This window comes from Danio rerio, chromosome 4 (genome assembly GCF_052040795.2).
Source record: "Danio rerio strain M-AB ecotype USA chromosome 4, GRCz13ab, whole genome shotgun sequence".
In the NCBI taxonomy this organism is placed as follows: domain Eukaryota; kingdom Metazoa; phylum Chordata; class Actinopteri; order Cypriniformes; family Danionidae; genus Danio; species Danio rerio.
The window spans coordinates 4,167,928-4,188,611 of NC_141024.2; the positions used below are offsets into that span (position 1 = coordinate 4,167,928).

The 20,684-nt window shown below is 34.1% G+C and overlaps 1 protein-coding gene and 1 long non-coding RNA gene across 15 annotated transcripts in view; one reads left to right on the forward strand and one right to left on the reverse strand.

Moving 5' to 3' along the window:
* Positions 1 to 9,169, forward strand: part of LOC137491389 (uncharacterized) — a 54,408-nt gene extending 45,239 nt beyond the window's left edge. For both annotated transcript variants that reach the window (XR_015482453.1, XR_015482452.1), the window contains exons 3-4: positions 7,543 to 7,634; positions 8,661 to 9,169. This is a non-coding gene — a long non-coding RNA (uncharacterized LOC137491389). The remainder of the gene's footprint in view (positions 1 to 7,542; positions 7,635 to 8,660) is intronic.
* LOC141381559 (secretory phospholipase A2 receptor-like) lies at positions 64 to 20,681 on the reverse strand. Of its 13 annotated transcripts, none has more exons than XM_087247883.1 (13): positions 20,542 to 20,681; positions 18,876 to 18,957; positions 12,989 to 13,085; positions 12,703 to 12,799; positions 11,935 to 12,052; positions 11,659 to 11,770; positions 7,494 to 7,596; positions 4,735 to 4,795; positions 4,009 to 4,103; positions 3,766 to 3,906; positions 2,402 to 2,764; positions 890 to 1,222; positions 64 to 780 (listed from the first exon to the last, which is right to left on the reverse strand). In XM_087247883.1, the coding sequence occupies exons 10-13, from the start codon at positions 3,797 to 3,799 to the stop codon at positions 416 to 418; spliced, it is 1,095 nt and encodes a 364-aa protein (XP_087104009.1). In that variant the 5' UTR covers positions 3,800 to 3,906; positions 4,009 to 4,103; positions 4,735 to 4,795; positions 7,494 to 7,596; positions 11,659 to 11,770; positions 11,935 to 12,052; positions 12,703 to 12,799; positions 12,989 to 13,085; positions 18,876 to 18,957; positions 20,542 to 20,681; the 3' UTR covers positions 64 to 415. The 13 variants fall into 13 exon arrangements, with proteins under 13 accessions (XP_087104009.1, XP_087104003.1, XP_087104002.1 ...); XM_087247877.1 differs by lacking the exon at positions 4,009 to 4,103 and adding an exon at positions 12,174 to 12,504 and having other exon boundaries at positions 7,491 to 7,596; positions 12,974 to 13,085; XM_087247876.1 differs by lacking the exon at positions 4,009 to 4,103 and adding an exon at positions 12,174 to 12,504 and having other exon boundaries at positions 7,474 to 7,596; positions 12,974 to 13,085.
* Positions 20,682 to 20,684: the final 3 nt, after the last annotated feature.

The following is a 20,684-nucleotide window of genomic DNA, read 5'->3' on the forward strand; positions in this document are numbered from 1 at the left end:
AATAAAGCACTGTACATATGATAATCAGATTAATAATTCACAGACATTAAAGACAGATTCCAGTGGATTCCAGAACAATGTTTATTGAGTTGTGTTTGACAACCTGAAACAACAGTGATATTGACTGAAAGCATCAAACTACACACACAACTTATAGAAATCACAACCAATATTACAGGAAATAAGAGATTAACAAAACAACAGCAAATATAACTAGTTATACATGTTTGTAGATCAATATATTTTAATTTCCATTTATGTCAAAAAAACATACTAAACCTAATAATAAATGTTCAATATCAAGAATAGCTGAATATTAATAGTGTAGAAACCACTAACCAGTGTAATCATACATCTAAATTTAACCTGAAATCTGATTAGTTAATCCAGGATCTACTCTGTGAATTTGTGTTCACTAGTTTTTCTCACACACAACTCTGAATGTAGACCTGCAGTCTTTATCAGTCAGTGTGTATCGTCCGTTCACCTTCTCCATGGCAGCGCAGTGTTGAGAAAGCGCAGCTTCAGGAGCCTTTCCTCCTTTCCAGTTTGTCCAGTTTCTCACTTGAAGACCATTGATCCACATCCAGAATCCGAAAAGTCGGCTCTGTCTGAGACCCACCCAAACTGGAGCAGAGATATTATTTCTGTTTAACTCTCGCTGCGTTTCTGTCTGATCGTTCTCAGACTCCAGACACAGAGCTCCAGAAAACTGAGAGCTGCAGTAATTCATAGCATCTTCCCAGGACATCTCAGCAGGACTCACATGAATGAAGCTCTCTGACAATAACAAACATCCAAAACTAGTCAAATACAGCAGATTATAATGACATGTATAGATGAAATGGGAATTTCTTGAATTTTAAAGCTGTTGTGTGTGTCGTCTTACTGTAGCACAGAGGATAGTTATTATTGATATCAGCTCTTGTCCACCGCCCATCAGTTAATCTCATGAAAGCATTAGGTCTGCTCTGCTCAAACTCCTGAAACCAGTTTCTGTAAGCGGATGGTCCTCCATCTCTCCAGTTCACATTGTCATTCAGCAGGCCGATCCAGAAAGCAGTATTACTCTGTGTTCCATTGTTCTTCACCAGGGTATTTTCCTCCTCATTTCTAATAGAGACTAAATCAGTGTGATTCTCTCTGCAGTAAAGCTGAGCATCAGACCAGTTTTTGTTTTGAGGGATTAATAAGTAGTTGTAGGTTGTTCCTCCATCTCCATCTGTTTAAATGTTGTAAGATGTTTTAATATGGTTGAATTACATTGTAATACTTATAAGCAGTATTGGCACAAATAAAGGAAAAATCATGTTAGAAATGACATACTTGTTTTGCAATTGTAGGCCTATTGCAATAAAATATAAAATAGTGGAGTGAGAAATTTAACCAAGCTATGAGTTATTTTCAATGATATACTATATAACTATAAATTGTCGTGAAAATACAAGAAAAATTCAAAGCATATATTAAGCTGCTGTCACTTTAAGACGAATGTAATTAAATGTATTGAACCATTTTTCTTTCAGTTGTTTATGCTCAACAGAAATATAACTGAAAGCGTTTATGATAATACATAAAGCTAAAAGGATTAAGGGATTGCAGGCTAGGCTATGTGATGTCCTTGTGTGTGCGTCAGGCATGATAGTGTATTCCCAAATGCAGAATCACAGTGCATTACAGTACAGCAGTTTCAGGACAGCAGCTCCAGACCAGCAGTATGAGTCTGAGTGAAGCTGATCACACAACCCTAACCAACACAGGCTCATTGGAAATATGTGCTTCAGCCAGTTTTGTGAAACCACAAGATGTTTAACTGCGGTTTCTAGGTAAAATGAAAGCTACAGAGCAGTATGGCAGCAAAATGGTTATTCACTTACTCATTTCCTTCAGCTTATTACCTGTTTTATCAGTGTTATACACAGAGGAATGAACCACCAATTTTTCTAACAAATGTTTGACTATTAACTGTTTTATTTAATGCTAATGAGATTTACAGGGATCTATTGTCAAGAAATAAATGATCATTTAATGCAATTCTACTTTGCCTATTTGCTATATTCTTGACAAATATCTATTTTTTGAACTTTTTTTATTTTATTGCTATTGAACTAAATCAACTTTTTTTCAAGATTGCAATGAGCACACTGGATTTAACAAGATGTGCAATGTGATTTATTTACAGTACATCTTGTCAAAACACTAAATTAGGTTGTCTTGTTCTAAGCTTAGTGATCAAGTTCTAGTATTATTTAAAAATAACATGATATATTTGTTAATGAATTTTAAATAGAAAACACTTATGTATACATTTTGTTAAAAATAAAATAACAAAACACTCAGAATTAAAAAACATATTTTAAATACATTAAATGCATCTCCGTTTGTAATTAAATTTTATTACCTTGTTCATAGCACATGAAGTGTTTTGTCTCATTGCACAGGATAGATTCCCAGTCTCCATTAGCATTCAAAGCAGCACAGCGAGTTTGATCTGAATAGCTTGGAGAATATCTACTGTATGTAACATCATCACCATTTGACCATTTTAGACTGTAGTTTCCTCTATAAGCACCAATCCAGCCTTGCTGAAAGCTGCTGCTATTGAGCAGTTGCTGTAATTTAATATTGTCTTGTTGGTCATAAATTGTGACGAGGTCAGTGTAGTTTACTCTGCATAAACTCTGAGCAGCAGATGTATTGTTACTCCTCTGCTTCATTATGTAGAACTGTCTCAGTCGGCCTTCAGCAGCTGAAGGAGGAAAAGCTGAAGAGAAAAACACACATTTAGAAACACAACATCAACATCTTCACTAAAATGACACTTTAGTTTGAAACAATGAAATGACTTTTAATTTAAATACGTTCGATTTTCAGTTTGTAATAGTGTTATTTATTAATGTTTAGAAACTGAAACTGATATTTATCACTGCATTTTCATGGCTGTTCAATAACAAATGTGCAGACCACTTATTCTTGATTTTTCAATAAAACATACTTGTCTTTAATGTAAAATATTATAAATTATGATATCATGTAAATAAAATCTCTTATAATTTATCACTTACAAATCCTCCCCATCTCATTTACAATAAAAACATTATGCATTATTATTTTATTTGTAATAATAATTGTTATTAATTTAATTACTTGTGTTATTAATGTCATTACACAGCTTTTGGCATATTTAAAATGTTATTTTATGTTTTGTGTTTAAAAATTACTGATAAATTTCATAGTTACTGTATTGAATGTTTCCGTAAAGACATTTTGCAATTCATCAGTAATTTTAAAAACAAATAATTGCAGAAAATTATGTTATTACAAAATATTCTATATACTTACCTTAATATTGAGGAAATTTATGTCTTTTATTTCAAACTTTGGAAAATTGCTAAGTTAAACATTTGTCACTTGCATATGAATAACATTTTTCTACATGCAACTATTCAAAACAACACATTAATTACATGTACAATTTTGTAAAAAGGCTGTTGTTTAGTACTGTTCTTTAAAGATACGCCAATCGGTGCAATAATCTTCATAATATAAAACTGTAAAATATAATAATATAATACAATTTTTAAAATATCTATTAATATTAATAGACCCAAAAAAGAAACTAAAATTTATTTAGTTGAAAGTATAAACGCATAAAATTATTTAATTAAGTATATCAGCCAAACAGATCAGACATGTATTTATTAGAACAACAAATAAAACTGATTTTCCAAAGCTCAGCAAATATAACACAAAGTGAAAACTTACCACAGAGGAGAAGAGGCACAAGCAGGAACATCATTAATGTTGCTCTCTGTGTTTTAATCAGAATCTACTGTAGACACACTTTGATATAAAGCACAGAATATATGTGGTTGTTTCAGGGAATAATTCAAACACCAATGCAAGCTGTAAAAATAAATATATATATATATAAATTATTTAATAAAAGGGGGAAAAAATAAGAAACAATGTGAAGTGAAACGAATCTAAGCAACAAATAGTACTTACCTGGGTTTTATGCTCCATTTAGATCAGGGGTGTCCAAACTCAGTCCTGGAGGTTCGGTGTGCTCCTGAGTTTAGCTCCAACTTCCATCAACACACCTGCAAGGAAGTTTTTCCAGTAAGAGCTTGATTACTTGGTTCAGGTGTGTTTGTTTGGGGTAGGAGCTAAACTCTCCAGGAAATCGGCCCTCCAGGACCGAGTTTGGACGCTCCTGATTTAGATGTAATTGTATATACGATATTATATGATCAATTTAAATACATTTGTCATTTATTCATTTGATTGTTTGGTGAATTCAGTCATACAAATATTTGCTATATAAGTCTATACATTCAGCCTTCTCTCATAAAGTGTTTTGATAATTTTGATCAATTCAAATTATTAAATATCCATCATAGCAGACAGCAAAGGTAATAAATACCTCATATTAAATTATATTTTCCCCCTGTGTTGACCTCCGAACTAAGCCAAAAGATAGTGTGTAAATACTATGTTGTCTTAAAATGATTTAGTTTGAGATATCCAAACAGTACAAAAAGCAAAGTACAAAATCAGAGCACCTGAATGTAAATGATGTTTTTCAGACAGAACACATCGACAAGAAACAATGATAGGAAATTAATTCTGATGCTTCATTTATACATATAAAAATTATGTTGGTTTACTATGATCAGTTTGGTAAGAAATACATGTTAGTGAATATAAAGCTGAGATCATAAAGCTTCTTACCTGGTCAGCAGGTTGTTTGATTGTGAACTGCGCTGAAGGAAATCATGTATTCAAATGATCTCTGGGTTTTGGGAAAGTAAGTATGCAAAACAGATAAACCGAAAAGGTTAGAGCTGCTGTTAGTTATGAAGCATAATGCGCTGTAAACATAATAATTAGAATAATAGTTTATAGACATTAAAGAAGTGCAGAAAGAAAGACCTCTTATAATTGATGTCTTTAATTTTGAGTTGATTTATTAAAAAGGAAATGCTTTTGAAAATATGTAAAAGAGAAAATAAAACATGAATAATGAATAATATATAAAAATTGTAATAATTTTACAGTATAAGTATAGGCATGCCATAAAATATTATTTCAATATTTATATTTATTCAGTGAATTTTAAGATAATTATAGCTACGTGTACATAGATGTAACATCACTATAGCAAATTAGTATTACTACAAAAATGTTTAATGTAAAAACTGTACAAGAGCACGCACATCCCTCTTAACACAAAAAGTGCAAATTAAATGTTAATCAAAGGCAGCAACACCAAGGCTCCAAAAATACAAATTTATTAAATTAAAAAGGCTGACACAAAGCGTGTACACACTTATGTTTAATGCTTATGTATGTTTAATGTGAAATTTTGATATGTGCTGACATATTTTAAAATAAGTTTTCATTAGTAGAGTGTAAGATCAGGATGTTTTCTAAAAAATAATTTCATTTTACATAAATGCTGTTTATACATACAGTACATGTATTTTCAGTATACAATAGACAGAGCACACCCACACAGAACATTAAAATACTCAGTCTTCTTTTATTCTGTTTTGGAAGTATTTGCATAGAGATTTACCTTGGTAAAATATAAATAGCTTCCACAACATTCCCTTATCCAAACATTTAGGCCATGCAATGTTTTATTCTGATGTGTCTTAGTCTATGCTGATGTTTTTATACATACAGTACATACATAAATGAATAAGTAAGTAAATAAATAAATAGCAAACGTGTTTGTTTGCCATCAGATTCAAATTATAGAGGATATTTGTGTATGATGGTTTGTAGCTATATAGTAGCCTATACTAACGTGGAAATTATGATCATTTAAAATATATGCACATCCACAATAATTATCATTTAATTTAGAAACCAATTTAGATCCGTCAAATTTGTTATATTTTTAATATCAAGCTAAAGCATTACATCGAGTTTATATAGGAAATAGTGAACAACAGACGTATTTTGGGAATTTTCTTTAACCGTAGGCATGGAGAAATGACGCACACACACCATTAAAATGAATACTCAAAGTGTCCTTTCGTTGTTTTGAAGTATGTTGGGAAGTATTTGCATAGAGATTTTTCCTTAGTCAAATATTAATAACATTCACAACCTCCCTATTCAAACATTTGAGTTCATCAAAGTCTGAACTGATGCACTTTAACAAAAAAAAACTATCAATTTTGATAGAACAAATCATATTTATGATACTAAATTTCATTTTTAATAGTTCCTAGTGATGCTGTGATGTTAGATGTATAATTATCTTGAAATAGATGTATATTTTAAATGATCAAAATGCACTTTGATTAATTTAAGTCTGGTTAATATTAATAGATACTGAACAAATGTAAAAAATAATAAATCAAAGTCATAATTGTTTGAAAAAGTATAAAATTGCATATATACTGTAGACTTAATGTGACAAGTCCTTCATATATATATATTTTTAACATTCCTTTTTTTAAACATTTAAGTCAATATTATATTCTGATGTGTCAAAGTCTAAACTGACGGACTATTAAAAGATAACAACTACTGTAAAACAATATATTTTGACTCAACAAATCATATTTGTCATACAAAGTTTCACATTAACCAGTAGCTAGTGAAGCTAGTTTTAATTATTTGATAAAGTCTGATAAAGTATAAAATTACGTATATACTGTAGAGTAAATGTGACAAGTCCTTAATATATATATTTTTATGATCAATGTTCTAATTAAAAGTAATTGAAGTCTGGTTAATATTAATAGATACTAAACAAATGTTAATAATAATAATAAGCGTCATAAAATGTTATAAAATAATCCAATTTAATAAGTGGGACATTATAAATAGACGTCTTTGATATTTTAGTGCACTTTTCCTTATGCCATTCATTTTCAGTGTAATGTGTTGAAGTGTGTCTGTTTCTGAACTTCAGTAATTGTCAGCTCCCTTTATTAAGAGCTGAATTTTCTTTTGAACTTCATCAAGTTAAAAAGCTTCGTTTGGCCAGGCCAAGGGTTTCTTCCCGGAAGAATAAATCTCAAACTCTTTCTATTTTATGGAACCTAACCAAAGCCATTAATCCATGACTATACATGAGATAATAAGCTGATCAGTTATGCTGAGAAAAGAACACTTGTGCAAGTAAAAGCTAAAATGTTTAAAAGTTTTTCATTGGGATCTGCAGGGATCCTTTATTTGAGTCTACTGTTAATTTACAATGTGTTCAAATATAATTTCATTTGGTGGATATAACAGAAATGCATACTGTATGGCTTCTTCTTCACAATATAAACATCTAAAGTGTTGCTGACGTGAAGTGTAATGATCAGTGCACTTTTTACTGTCACAAAAAAACAAGAAGTGCTGACCACTATAAGCCTAACCTTTAGCCCATCTTCTGAAAGGTTTTGCTTATATTTTTGTTTGGGTTGCAACAGTTTTCAGGCCTCAGAAAGATCAGAAATCACAAACCACTTTCTCTGCATTACCACCTCTGTCTGTTTTTCTCAGTTGATGAAAATATTTTCTTCTGCATTTCAGGAAATCGGTCCAGATGTTTACAATTCATTCTTGGATTGTGTGAAGCCTGAAGGTCTAAAACAAATGAGGACGTTTCAGAGTCATTAAATGTAGTAAGTATAAGTCGAATTAGACCCCGGACAACAAAACCAGTCATAAGTGTCAAAGATCTGACAATTGAATTGAATAAGCTTTCTAGTGATGTTTGGACAGTATTTAGCTGAAATCAAAATACTGAGATTATTTAAATTTGTCCACATTAAGTTCTCAGCAATGCATATTAATAATTACAAAATGTAGTTATTATATATTTACGATAGGAAATGTAATAAATATTTCATAGAACAGGATGTTTACTAACTAAATGATAGCGAGTTTAGTCATAAAATTAAAATAAAATCTGTAATTTTGACCCATACAGTGTACTTTGGTTATTGCCAAAAAATACAGATGTGCAAAATCAGACTGGTTTTGTAGTCCAGGGTCACAAATATGATGAAACCTGGTAAATGAAAATCTGCTATGAACGATGAAATAATAATAACACCTAGAGCAGGGTTGTCCAAATTTGGTCCTGGAGGGCTGGTGTCCTGCAAAGTTTTGTTCCAATCCCACTCACACACACCTGGGCTAGCTAATTAATCTCTTAAACTGCCGTCACACTGGACTTTTCTCCCTATAGACTTCCATTTGTATGCACATGAATGCATCAGACTGGAAACGCAAAGTCAAGCGGCAAATTTTGCAGTTCACATTGTTGCTAAGTTCAAGCTTGGTGAACTCTGATCTGCGAAATCACATCACATGACTGTGTGAGACAAGCCGAGGATCAAAACACGAGCTCTCTGTGCAGAAATTTAAAACATTGAGTAATCACTTGCTTCTTTAAATGTCTAATCATGTTGTTTAATCCTGGCCATTTTCACAGTGCCATACTACAGAATTTTGCAAGCTTATAGTGTGACCTCAGCTTCACTAAGCTTTCTAGAAACATCCTTACAGGTGTGTTAAGGCAACTTGGAGCTAAAATCTGCAGGACACCGGCCCTCTGGGACAAAGTTTGGGCACCCCTGATCTAGAGAGTGAGAGAGTGTGTGATTTCAGCTTAAAACACTATAAATGCATATTTGTCATTTCAGATATGAGGACACCTCAGTTTGTTAGCTGTCCTGATGAACCTGCTGATTGTGAGGAGAATGGCCATTGTCTTTGTCTTTTCTATTAATGAAAGTTATTTTCTGTCAATGATGCAGGAGGTGTTTGTCTGGATTTACTTAAGATTTACAGAGGAAATGCAGCCTTTGACCTCTGATTAAAGCAGGATCTCCCTATTAAACTCTGCACGACAGAAAAGTATGTCACCCTTCAGTACTTTATTAAAGTTCACACCAGAGCTAAACAATATCTGCGATATTTCATTACATATTAACATGTTAATTAAGATAAATTGATTTCTTTTTTACTTTAGTTGATGTGTTTCAGTGTCACACAGTGAATGATCTTGTTTCTGTTTTGTGTGATTAATATTTCATCAGATCTAGTTTGTTTTATTTTCTAACTATTTTTAATACTTTAAGTCAACATGAAAACAAACACTGTGCATGCTGGATTATTGGTTTCATTTACAATTAAATATTGTTCACCCAAATTAATTGCTTGTTTCATTCAGAAATGTCACACACACTACATTGGCAAAATGTATGAGTAAATAAAAGCGCTCAAACTTTCACTTGAGCTTTACTTTATAAAAGATTTTACTTTCATTTTCAATATTTTATAAGTAAACTCAATCATATCACAATTTTATGTTTGATGTTCGTGTTTAAATGCCATCATGGGCTGTTTTTAATAGATGTAATGATCATAAAATAATAATACAACTTCTTTACTAGTCATGTCAACTGTGTATCTAATCAATTTAAGTGAATAAAGTGTCTTTGAGCTCAATGTAGGTCCTGATGGATCTCATCAATTATTGTAAATCTTAAACAAGCTCATTAGAGAATCTAAAAATGAGCCATAAGGGCTTATAAACACTAATAAAACTGACTATCAGTACATGACTGAAGCAAATAAAACATTTTAAAGCAGATGATTAAAGCTTCAGTCACGTGTTCAAGAGGCTTTCTGGGGTTTGAGGATGTTTGGAAGTTAAAAAGGCCAGGTAGGTTTTTTTTACATCCCTGTGCCTGTTTGTACATTGATAAAACACACAAAAACACAAACAGCGAGAGCTTACATCACAGTCTTGATACCTGTGATGATACAAGTGGTCTGTTCGTCGTCATGCAGAGGCTCCAACTTCGAGAAAGATCTAAGTTCTAGGCCTACTTTGAATCGTTTTTGTTGGTTTGTACATCAATAAAAAGCACAAAAACCCACATAACAAGATCATGTGTAACAGACTCAATGGCAAACTGCTCTGTGAGTTTGACTTTAAGGCAGAAGATCCAGGTTTGAGAAAGATCCGAGTTCTAGGCTCTAGGTTTCTCTAGGAGTTCTAGGTTTCCGTTGGTTCGTACATCGATAAGTAGCACAAAAACCCAAATAACAAGATTTTACAACCCAGACTCAGTAGCTCAGTGGTTTGTGCGTTTGCCTTCCATGCAAAAGATCAAGGTTCTAGAGTTGTTTTGAAATGTTTTGTTCGTTTACATCGATAAAAAGCACAAAATCCCACATAACAACACTATGCTTCAAAGTCTCGATAGTTCAGTGGTCTGTGAGCTTGCCTTTCATACATAGGATCAAGGTTCAAGAAAGATCTGGGTTCTAGCCTTGCCTTAAGTTAGTTTCATTGGTTTGTACATCGATAAAAAGCAGAAAAACCCAATTAGCAATCTGTGATTCCCATGAATCTATGTTCGCCTCTCACCAAGATCAGGGTTCTAGGCTTGCTTAAAACTGTCTCCGTTGCTTGAATATCAATAAATGGAACAAAAACCTAAACAACAATAGATTATATGTTAGACTCAATAGCTTAGCCGTCTGTAATTTTGCCTTTTGTACAGAAGATCTGGATTCTAGGCTCGCCTTCGTCAGTTTTTGTTGCTTTGACCAAAGATTAAAAGCACAAAAACTCACAAAAACATTTTCATGTTACAACCTCAATGGCTCAGTGGTCTGTGCATTTGCCTTCTGTACGAAAGATTCTGTTTCGAGAAAGATCTGGGTTCTAAGCTTGCCTTTCTCAGTTTTTGTTGATTTGACAATCGATAAAAAGCACTAAAACCCCCCCAAAAAATGAGTGTGCATCAATGGTTCAGTGGTCTGAGAGTTAGTCTTTCGTACAGAAGATGCAGATTTAAGAAAATCTGGGTTCTAGGCTCACCTTCATCTGTTTTCGTTTGTTTGTACATCAATTAAAAGCAGAAAAACACAAATAAAAAAATTATGCACTACAAGATCAATAGCTCAGAGGTCTGTGACCTTGCTTCTCGTACGAAAGATCCAGGTTCAAAAAAGATTTGGCTTCTAGGCTCGCCTTTGCCAGTTTCCGTTGATGTAACCATTCATAAAAACCCACAAAACTGAACAACAAATCAATGGCTCACTGGTCTGAGCATTTGCCAGTTGTACAGAAGATCCAGGTTCAGGAAAGATCTGGGTTCTAGACTCGCCTTAGTAATTTTTTGTTGATTTAACCATTGATAAAAAGGACAAAAACCCACAAAAGTAAATAGCAAAGCACAACCTCAATGGCTCAGCGGTCTGTGCGTTAGCCTTTCGTGCAAAAGATCCAGATTTGAGAAAGATCTAGGTTCTAGTCTGGTTCTATGCTTGTTTTCGTTGATTAAACCATTGATAAAAAGCAGAAAAACCCACAAAAATACACAGCAGACCAAAATGTCAATGGCTCAGTGGTCTAAGCGTTTGCCTTTTGTACAGAAGATCTAGGTCCGAGAAAGATCTGGGTTCTAGGCTCAGCTTCGTCAATTTTAGCTGATTTGACCATTGATAAAAAACAGAAAAACCTAAAAACAAGCGAGTGCACAGCACGCTCAATGGCTCAGTGGTCTGTGCGTTCGCCTTTTGTACAGAAGATCCAGGTTTGAGGAAGATCTGGGTTCTAGGCCCTCCAGCGCTGCATATTAAATTGTTCTGATTTTTGCAAGAAAAAAAAAAAGTCAAACATACCAAAAGATAGAAGTGAGTGTAGAGTCCATGTGGCTCAGTGGTCTGTTCAGCCATCCCTGATCTGGGAATTCCTGGTTCGAATCCCTCTTTAGATGAATTTCTCATGGTCTAACTTTAAAGGAACAAAAGACAAAATATCCAAAAATCATTAGTAATCAATGAATCACCAGTGGCTCAGTGGTCTGAGTGGTCACATTGTGATTGGAAAGTTTGAGGTTCAAAGCATGCTTTAGTCAAAATTGAATCTTTGTCTGTAAAAAAGAAAGATAAAATTACCAAAACACATTGTGTTAGAGAGAACACCAGTGGCTCAGTGGTCTGCACGTCAAGTTGCAAGAAGTTGCAGGTTTGAGACCCTCTTTAGATAAGATATGAGCAGCTTTTCTGGCTTTACCTGCGAGAAAAAGGATGAAGTAACCGTAAAGTCTATAGCAAGTAAGAAAGTGCTGGTAGCACAGTGGTAATGCCCTGAATGGGTAGAATCATGAACATGAAATTCCAGGTTTGAGCCTCACTTCAGCAGAAGTTTTAGCAGTTCTTCTTGTTCACCCACCAAAAATAGATAAAGTAACCAAAAATCACCACTAAGTATAAGTGAAATAGTAGCTCAGTGGATCTGTGCTGTATATCTATGGTCGTGAAGTTCTAGGTTCAAGGCTCTCTTTAGCCAAATTCCAGCAGTTCTACTGGCTTTAACTACAAGAAAAAAGATTAAAAAAAAACAAAAATCAGAAATGATTATGAGCAGAGCAGTGGCTTGGTGGTTGCTCCACGTTGGTTCATGATCATGAAGTTACAGGTTCAAGCCTCTCTTCAGCCAAATTAGAACAGTTCTACTGGCTTCACCTGCAAGAAAGAAGATAAAGTAACCAAAAATTACTAATAAACATGAGTGGAGCTGTGGCTTGGTGGACTGTTCACGTCAGGCCATGATTGTAAAGCTGCATGTTCAAGGCCTGCATGAGCTGAAATTTGTGTACTTCTTACTTTACCTGCAAGAAAAAAGACAAAATTACCAAAGAGCAATAGTATGTATGAGCAGACCTGTGGCTCAGTGGTCAGTGTGTAGCTGTGCATGATCGAGATGTTCTAGGTTTGATGCCCTCTTTTAGCCGGATTTGAGCAGTTCAACTGGTTTCACCTGTAAGAAAAAAGATAAAATAAGCGTAAATCATTACTAAGAATGAGTGGAGCTGTGGGTTAGTGGTCAATGCACGTCAGGCCATGAATGAGAGGATGCAGGATCGAGGCCCACTTTAGCTGATTCAGAGCAGTTGAAAAAAAGAAAAAAGATAAAATGACCAAAAAGCTTTACTAAGTATGAGCAGACCAGTGGCTCAGTGGTCTGTGCGTAGCCATCCATGATAGGGAAGATCCTGGTTCGAGACTCTCTTTAAATGAATTTCTAACTGTTCTTCTGGCTTTACCTGCAAGAAAAAAAGATAAAAATAAGCAAAAATCATTTGTATGTAAGAGCAAAGCAGTGGCTTCGTGGTCAGTGCATGTTAGGCCATGATTGTGAAGTTGCAGGTTCAAGGCCCTCTTTAGCCAAACAGGAGCAGTTGTAATGGCTTTACCTGCAAGAAAAAAAGATAAAATAAGAAAAATATCATTAGTAAGTATGAGCGGAGCGCTGGCTTGGTGGTCGGTGCATGTTGGGCCATGATTGAGAAGTGGCAGGTTCAATTCCCTCTTTAGCCGAATTTGAGCAGTTTAACTGGCTTTACCTGCAAGGAAAAAGATAAATTAACCGGAAAGACTATAGTAAGTAAGAAAGTGCCGGTAGCACAGTGGTAGTGCACCAGCTTCCTGAATGGGACATCGTGGGCTCAATCCCCACCCCGGCACTGAAAGCATGGTTGCGTGACGGTCAGGTCGCCGTGGGCTGTGACAGGCTGTGCCTCGGCAAGCGGATCGGAACATGGCGACAGAGACATGAAGGCAGGACACGAAGGGGCGGAGTAAAGATCCAGAACGCTCCCCCTGGGGACTTTCGTGACAATAATCAGCAGCGGTTATGCAGGAGGAGACAAAATTTTGCAAAATTACTTATAAAATTTTCCAGAACAAGTACCCATGGGAGGGGCCTATTCAAATCAACCAATCAGAGAAGAGTATAAGTAAGAGAAGGAGTGGCTAAGTCAAAAGAGCCTATTACAAGGCACTATTTAACTACCTGAGCCAACCAGCTAAAGAGGAGGAGGGACTAATTTTATGAAATATTTTAGAACTGGACCAGGCTGGAGGGAATTAAAAAACAAATCCTGCTAAAAATCTGTAAAAAAAAATTTGGCCAGGATATACCAGGCTGACAAAAAAAAATAAATAAAAATAAAAATAAAAAAAACCTAAAAAAAAAAAAAAACCTAAAAAAAAAAAAAATCCAGACAAAAAAAAAAAAAAAAAATTCCAGCCAGCCCCCCTAAAAAAAAAATACAAAAAAATACAAAAAACAATTGCCATAAAATTCACAAAAAAAAAAACCAATCTAGCCCAGCCAGCTCAGCCCCCATCAGTGGTTCAGCAGGATCCCATTCCACACTTTTCAGCTTTAAACGTAGCTTCAGCTCAGGACCTTCAGGATGGTTTGATTCAGATGGACACTGCTGAAATAAGCTTTAACAGATTAGGTCATTTGGTTTTAGATCAGCATTTATGACATACTAATCATCTTATTTGATGACAAATTAAAAATTAACTCATCCACAAACATTGTGTGGAGAACCAAAACCCATAATCAAAAACACGTTAAGAGAAGAGTAATACTTAATCATGAAGAGTACAAAAAGATCACATTTAACCTTTTATTTTGCACAAACAAATACAAACTTGGCACATTAAAAAAAAAAAAAAAACACTACACAAAAACAAATTCAACCACTCCAGGAGCCCTCAAACACTACATATTTTGCATGTCTTAATACAAACTGATATCAAAAATCACCTCATTTAAGGAGACTTAAACCATAAGAGACATGCAAAATTTGAAGTGCTAATAAAGGCTCTGTGAAGATGGTTGAAAGCACAGATTAACCAAACAATCAGTCCAAGCTGATACCACCATCAGATGGATACAAGAGCAGCAGACAGAGGCTGCTCAGGAATAAGTCAAAGGTAAATGAAGGTCAGCTGTTGAAGGACTCCATGCCAGCGATACTCCAGTTTCTCCTACAACTCCAATCCAGAGACCTAATGATAAAAAGAAACATTGCTGTGGTTAAAAAGTCATTACTTTGTCAACATAAAAAGTACATGGGGCAAACAGTAAACACTACCTTTAAATCTCATAACTAGACAATGACATTAAAAGACAGTTATATACTACATGTTAAAGTAGAAGGGACGCTAAAACAAACCAGACTTAAAAGGTGCACTTTTTAAATCAGTTGACTAAATTAACTTAAACGCATGTTTCTCTAACAGTTAGCAATGATTACATTTAAACAGGTTAAAACTTAAGACATGTCAGAAACATGATATTTACAAGATAAGAGATTTAAGAGTAGGCTACTTGTGTGATTGTTTGCAAGGTTTCTACTACAAACCAAGAGAGTTTAAATAATGAAATAAGCACTTAAATGCACTACAAAACTAATCAATTGTTTGTTTTAGTCTTACACTTAAAATACGGTTAAAAGTCACAGCATCTCACCTCTCATCCACATATACTCGGAAGCAGCTTGCTGGCGTCTGGCATTTATGCTCTGCAGGTGTTAGCCATTAATTAGATTGCCAGCCAATGGCATTACAGTTCACAAACTAGCCCCGCCCACTCATTAAACAAACGGAAATTTCCACTGTCGTGCACGCGCTCGTGCCGTCGTCGGAAACATTTAAATGTAACACAATGCGCCACAATCATATAAACATTTACCTGCACTTTTAATCAAAAACACGCTTTTCACTATTATTAAACACAAAATATGCCTCAAATGAATGTCTAAACACACAGTTAATGATATAATAACCTGATATAGCTATTTGTGGATTAAATAGTTCTGCCAGAATTGCAAGAATAAAATCTGATATGTTATTAGTAATAAAAATCCCTATACATTTGCAAGAAATTCACAACCCTCATTTAATTAATTAATACATTTATGTATTTATTTATGGCTTTTTTTAACTATGCAATTGCACTTTGCATCATATTGAGAGCTGTAAAACAAGCTAAAACAAGGTTGTATAAAACACACATAACATTGTGTGTGTATAACAAACACATGTTTGCTAAACAAACAAATTAATTGTCCGTTTAACAAATTCTATGTGTATAGAATTGTACAAATAATATTATTATTATTATTAATAATAATAATAATAATAATTTAATAATAATAATAATTTAATAAAATTGCAATTTTCTGTTTTAATATAAAGATTTACTATGTCTGCTTTAAGTGATGTGCTCAAGTAAATTTGCAAGTAGTCAGTTTGAACTGCAATTAAATAAAGCACAAACTCCACCCAAAATACAGTACAGTTCTTTATGCAGGAAAAAAAGGACAGGCATTTATATCCAATTTTCCACTTTTCAGTCTTCGATCAATCAGCTGCTCCATCAGTTCAGGATCTTGAGGATGCTTTCAATCACCAAAAGCTAAAATATTCAGTCTGCAAGTTAACAATACTTCCCAGAGATGGGTTGCGGCTGGAAGGGCATCCGCTGCATAAAAACTTGCTGGATAAGTTGGCGGTTCATTCCACTGTGGCGACCCCGGATTAATAAACAGACTAAGCTGACAAGAAAATGAATGAAGCTACCAATACACATTTAAATGTCAGGTTGGTCTATGTTTAATGGACAACATTTGAATTAGACCCATCTACTGAAGAAACTGTGTGCAATTAGAGAAATAAACTTTTCAAAATACAATCAGCATTATGGATTTATTCACAGAGAATGCTAACGAATGCTATGGTATGACATTTAGCATTAAAAGATGGCTCTTTTGTGAAGTTTTAAAGTGCTTGTTTAAATGTCAATTTAATGACTGGATGGCTGGATGCATGGAATGATGGATGGATGGATAGACGGACAGATGGGCAGGCAGACAGACAAAAAAGACAGACAGACAAAAAAGACAGACAGACAGACAGACAGACAGACAGACATCTTTATGATTTCCTTTAGGTTTCTATTTCCTGAACACAGACAAAAATAAACTCATCTCAGCAGCATTTTAGGACATGACTCTAGACAAGAATTTTAAGAGTATACACATACAGTATATAAAAGATACATAGCCTAGAATAGTTTGCTGCAGGCTCAGACAACAACTTGTGTATCACTCCAATGGGTACAGATACAGGTTACCTTGAACAGAGAACAGCACGGTAAAAAAACTCAGGTGTAGCAAACATTTCAAAGAAGGATGAGATGTTCTCCCTGCTGCTGCTGCTGCTTTTTTTTTTGCAGTCGAAATATTACTTCAACCATGTTGTCAATGCAAAACCACAGACTACAGCAGTATAAAAATTCTCTGTACTGGAAAACACCCATACACACGCATCCACACACACTCATAAACTAGGGCCAATTTAGCTTATTCAATTCACCTATATGCCTGTCTTCAGACTGTGGTGGAAACCGGAGCACTCGGAGGAAACCAATATGAGTGCTAGGAGAACATGCAAACTGAGAGGGGTCTGGATGCAGACCTGGTGCAGTGCAATCTGAGCTGCATCCAATTCTTTTTAATGGGCTCATCTAACCCCACCCCTAACCCTACCCCTCATCATAAAGGCTGCATCCAGATACTATTGTGCAAACTCCACACAGAAATGCTAACTAGCACAGCCGGGACTCAAACCAGCAACCTTCTTGAAGTTAACCACTGGGCCCCACTGAGAATTGTTACAAACTATATTTTATTAAAATAAATTGACAGCAAAAATGGGAGCTGAATAATAGTCAGAATTTACGCACTTCAAATGGTAATTGAGTCTGTCATTAAGCAATACGCATTACACAAATTGTTTTAAAGGGATAGTTCACCCAAAAATGAAAATGTGTTCACCATTTACTCTGCCTCAAGCGGTTCCAAACCATTATGAGCTTCTTTCATCTTTTAAACACTAAAGCAGATATTTCCAAGAATGTTGAAAACCTGTAACCATTAACATGCATAGAAAAAAATGTATGGAAGTCAATGGTTACAGGTTTTCAGCTTTATTCAAAATATATTCTGTGTTCAGATAAAAAAAGGAAGTTTAGTTTTAGTTTTGAAACAAGTAAATGGTGACTATCCCTTTATATAATTTATCTATCAACTATTAATTGCAATGATCAGATCACTTCATGGTAATCTATTGTGTATATAGACATCACCTTTTAGAAAGTACACTATATATTTTATAACTGTAGGTGAATGGTGTGAGTATATACTGTTCAGCCTAACACCTTAAATATTTCTTTGATTGTAATGTAATAACATGCATCTTTTGTAAAGCTGCCTTGGAATGAATGAAAATTATTGTGAAAAGTGCTGTACTGTACAAACAAACTTGCATTGAATTCTCCTTAAAAGAACTGGCATCAAACACTGTAAAAAATCTGTTCATGAACAATTTCTGTTGTGTTTTCTATTTATTTATGGTTGTGAATTGGATTATGGGACCTTGATTTTAGCTCTCATGACTTTCGTATTGGGAATTCAATTGTACAGTTTAACAAAGTGACTTTTATTGACATTTTAGTATTTTAAACTAGTATAACATCTAATAAATAATATAGAGAGAGAAATAAGTGTGTAAAATAACACAAAATGTCCTGGCAGTTTATATCAAGGTTTTTTTTTAGAGTAATGTACAACACAAACCCAGACAATAAGGCACTGTAAACTATTGAAATGTTCATTAAAGTCTCTTTTTTACTTTTTCAAGGTTAAAAAAGCTAGAATAAAGTCAAGGTTCCATAATGCAATTCAAAAGCAGAAATAAACAGGGAGAAAGAAAGATAATAACATGAACGCTGCTAATTTACAGATATTTTTTGCCGTGTACTTGAAATAATGCCTTATCTGTAACAATAAATCAGTTTTTGTTTGCATTATTGTATTTTGTTTCCAAAGTTTCTTCCTAGTCAATATTGCAAAAACATTGATAATGTGCATTTTCAACATGGATTAAGTTTATTGTGTGATGCAGCAACAAAAATGTATTATCTATAAAGCATAATCTTCTGTGTGTGTGAATGAGTGTGTATGGATGTTTACCAGTACTGTTGCAGCTGGAAAGGCATCCGCTGTGTAAAATATATGCTGGATACGTTGGCGGTTCATTCCGATGTGATGACCCCTGATGAATAAAGGGACTAAGCTGAAGGACAGTGAATGAATGAATAATCTTGCTGCTCATGTGGACAGCATGAATACTGCAGTGTGATCACATGGGCAGCATATTTAGTATATGCAACTCCCATATGCCACAGAAACACAGTGCATCAAACTACTTCACTATACAATACAGTCGACAATAAATATATATACTATAGCATTGCTCTACTTTTGTTGCTTGTACCTGGTGGGCATTGCCTCATATACAGCTGTGGAGGTTTCAGACGGTCCCGCTCAGGCTTGTAATTTGAAGCCACTTTTTTTTTTTTTAAAAAACTAGAGGAAAATAGTAAGCTTTTGTATGGAGGAAATGATGCAAGTCCAGAGCAAGACTAAATACACAACATAAGCCAACATAAAATTACTAGAGTCTAAAAAAATACCAAGCCTTGCTTGTTTAAGTTACTGCAGATGTTCCTTGTTAAAAATATAAACATAGACGGCAGTGAAAAATTGTTAAGGACAGTGGAGAAAGCTTATGCCATCATTTTATATTATACTATTTTTCTTGAGATGTGTCTAAAACTTTCTTAATAAAATTTAACTATTATATTATAATGAATACTAGTAAAAATGCTTTGAATTTTACAAGCAAGCAGAAGCGTTGATATAAATTGTTTTAGGCTCTGAATTTGAGTCATCTGTTTGATTAAAGTAAGAAAAATAATTATACAATTATACAAAAGTGCCATATTTTGTCAGATAAGATGGAAATCATTTGGAGTTTGATGACTTTCGTCAAGCTATAGGGCTCCAATTTTGGAACTTTTACAAGATGTAAGAAAAATGTGAAATGTAAAAAATATGTCTATTATGTCTTTTAAGTATATCTATGAAGTTTCAAGTCAAAATACCCACCCATCTTTCAAAAAACCCATTTTTGGACATTTTAAAACACAATACGGAATATGCAGAAGTATGCTAAATGACTTTTAATTTGTCAGTTACCTCGGTTTAGCGTTTACAGTGAACTGTATCCCAATGCATTTAAGGTCTGTTTTCTTTTAAAATCTGCAATTTCCACTGGTTGAGTGATATCCAGTCTAAGTTTGGTCTCAGATTGTACAATAAGCACTGAATTAAATTATATTTTCCCTGCTATTTTTAAATAATATTAGCATTTATTTCACCCCAGTATATTCAATGGAGCTTCTGCGCTATGCTGCCGATTCTGATGGGTGTCAGTGTAAATGGCTTTTGTCACGTTTTACGCTTAAGCAACTAAATGAATGCCAAAATTAATCCCAAAATCTATTTAACTGATCATATTTTAATTACATTACGACATAAATTCTGTAAAAGGAACCATATAATATTGAAAAAAGTCCCATTGACCGTTCACCGGAAGTTTATTAGTATGAGAAGAAACACTAGCTCATAAACCCTATTTGCTCATTTTAAAATGCAAATTAGCTATTTTTAAATGTATATTTTTTTATTTTTAATGTAACAGTATCATTTTACAAACTTAAATGAGGAACAATAACTGCATATAACAATATAAACACACTTTGAATCATAATATTATGCATAAGAAAGAAAATACCTGTGCAGTATGTATCACTGTTGGTTGGTTTCACTTCAGAGTCAAATGTCAGGATAGGATAGACATTGGATAAACACAGCAAAAAGAGAGTAAGCAACTCTGAAAGGATGAAACAGAGACAGACATTATCACAAAAACTGTTG

Bases quoted from the DNA above. Each gene is read 5' to 3' on its own strand.
- LOC141381559 (XM_087247886.1), bottom strand. From the start codon at position 3,799: ATGATGTTCCTGCTTGTGCCTCTTCTCCTCTGTG. The intron at 1,223-2,401 runs GTAATAAAATTT...ACATTTAAACAG, and splicing joins CTTCATGTGCTATGAACAAG to ATGGAGATGGAGGAACAACC. The intron at 781-889 runs GTAAGACGACAC...TGTTATTGTCAG, and splicing joins TAACTATCCTCTGTGCTACA to AGAGCTTCATTCATGTGAGT.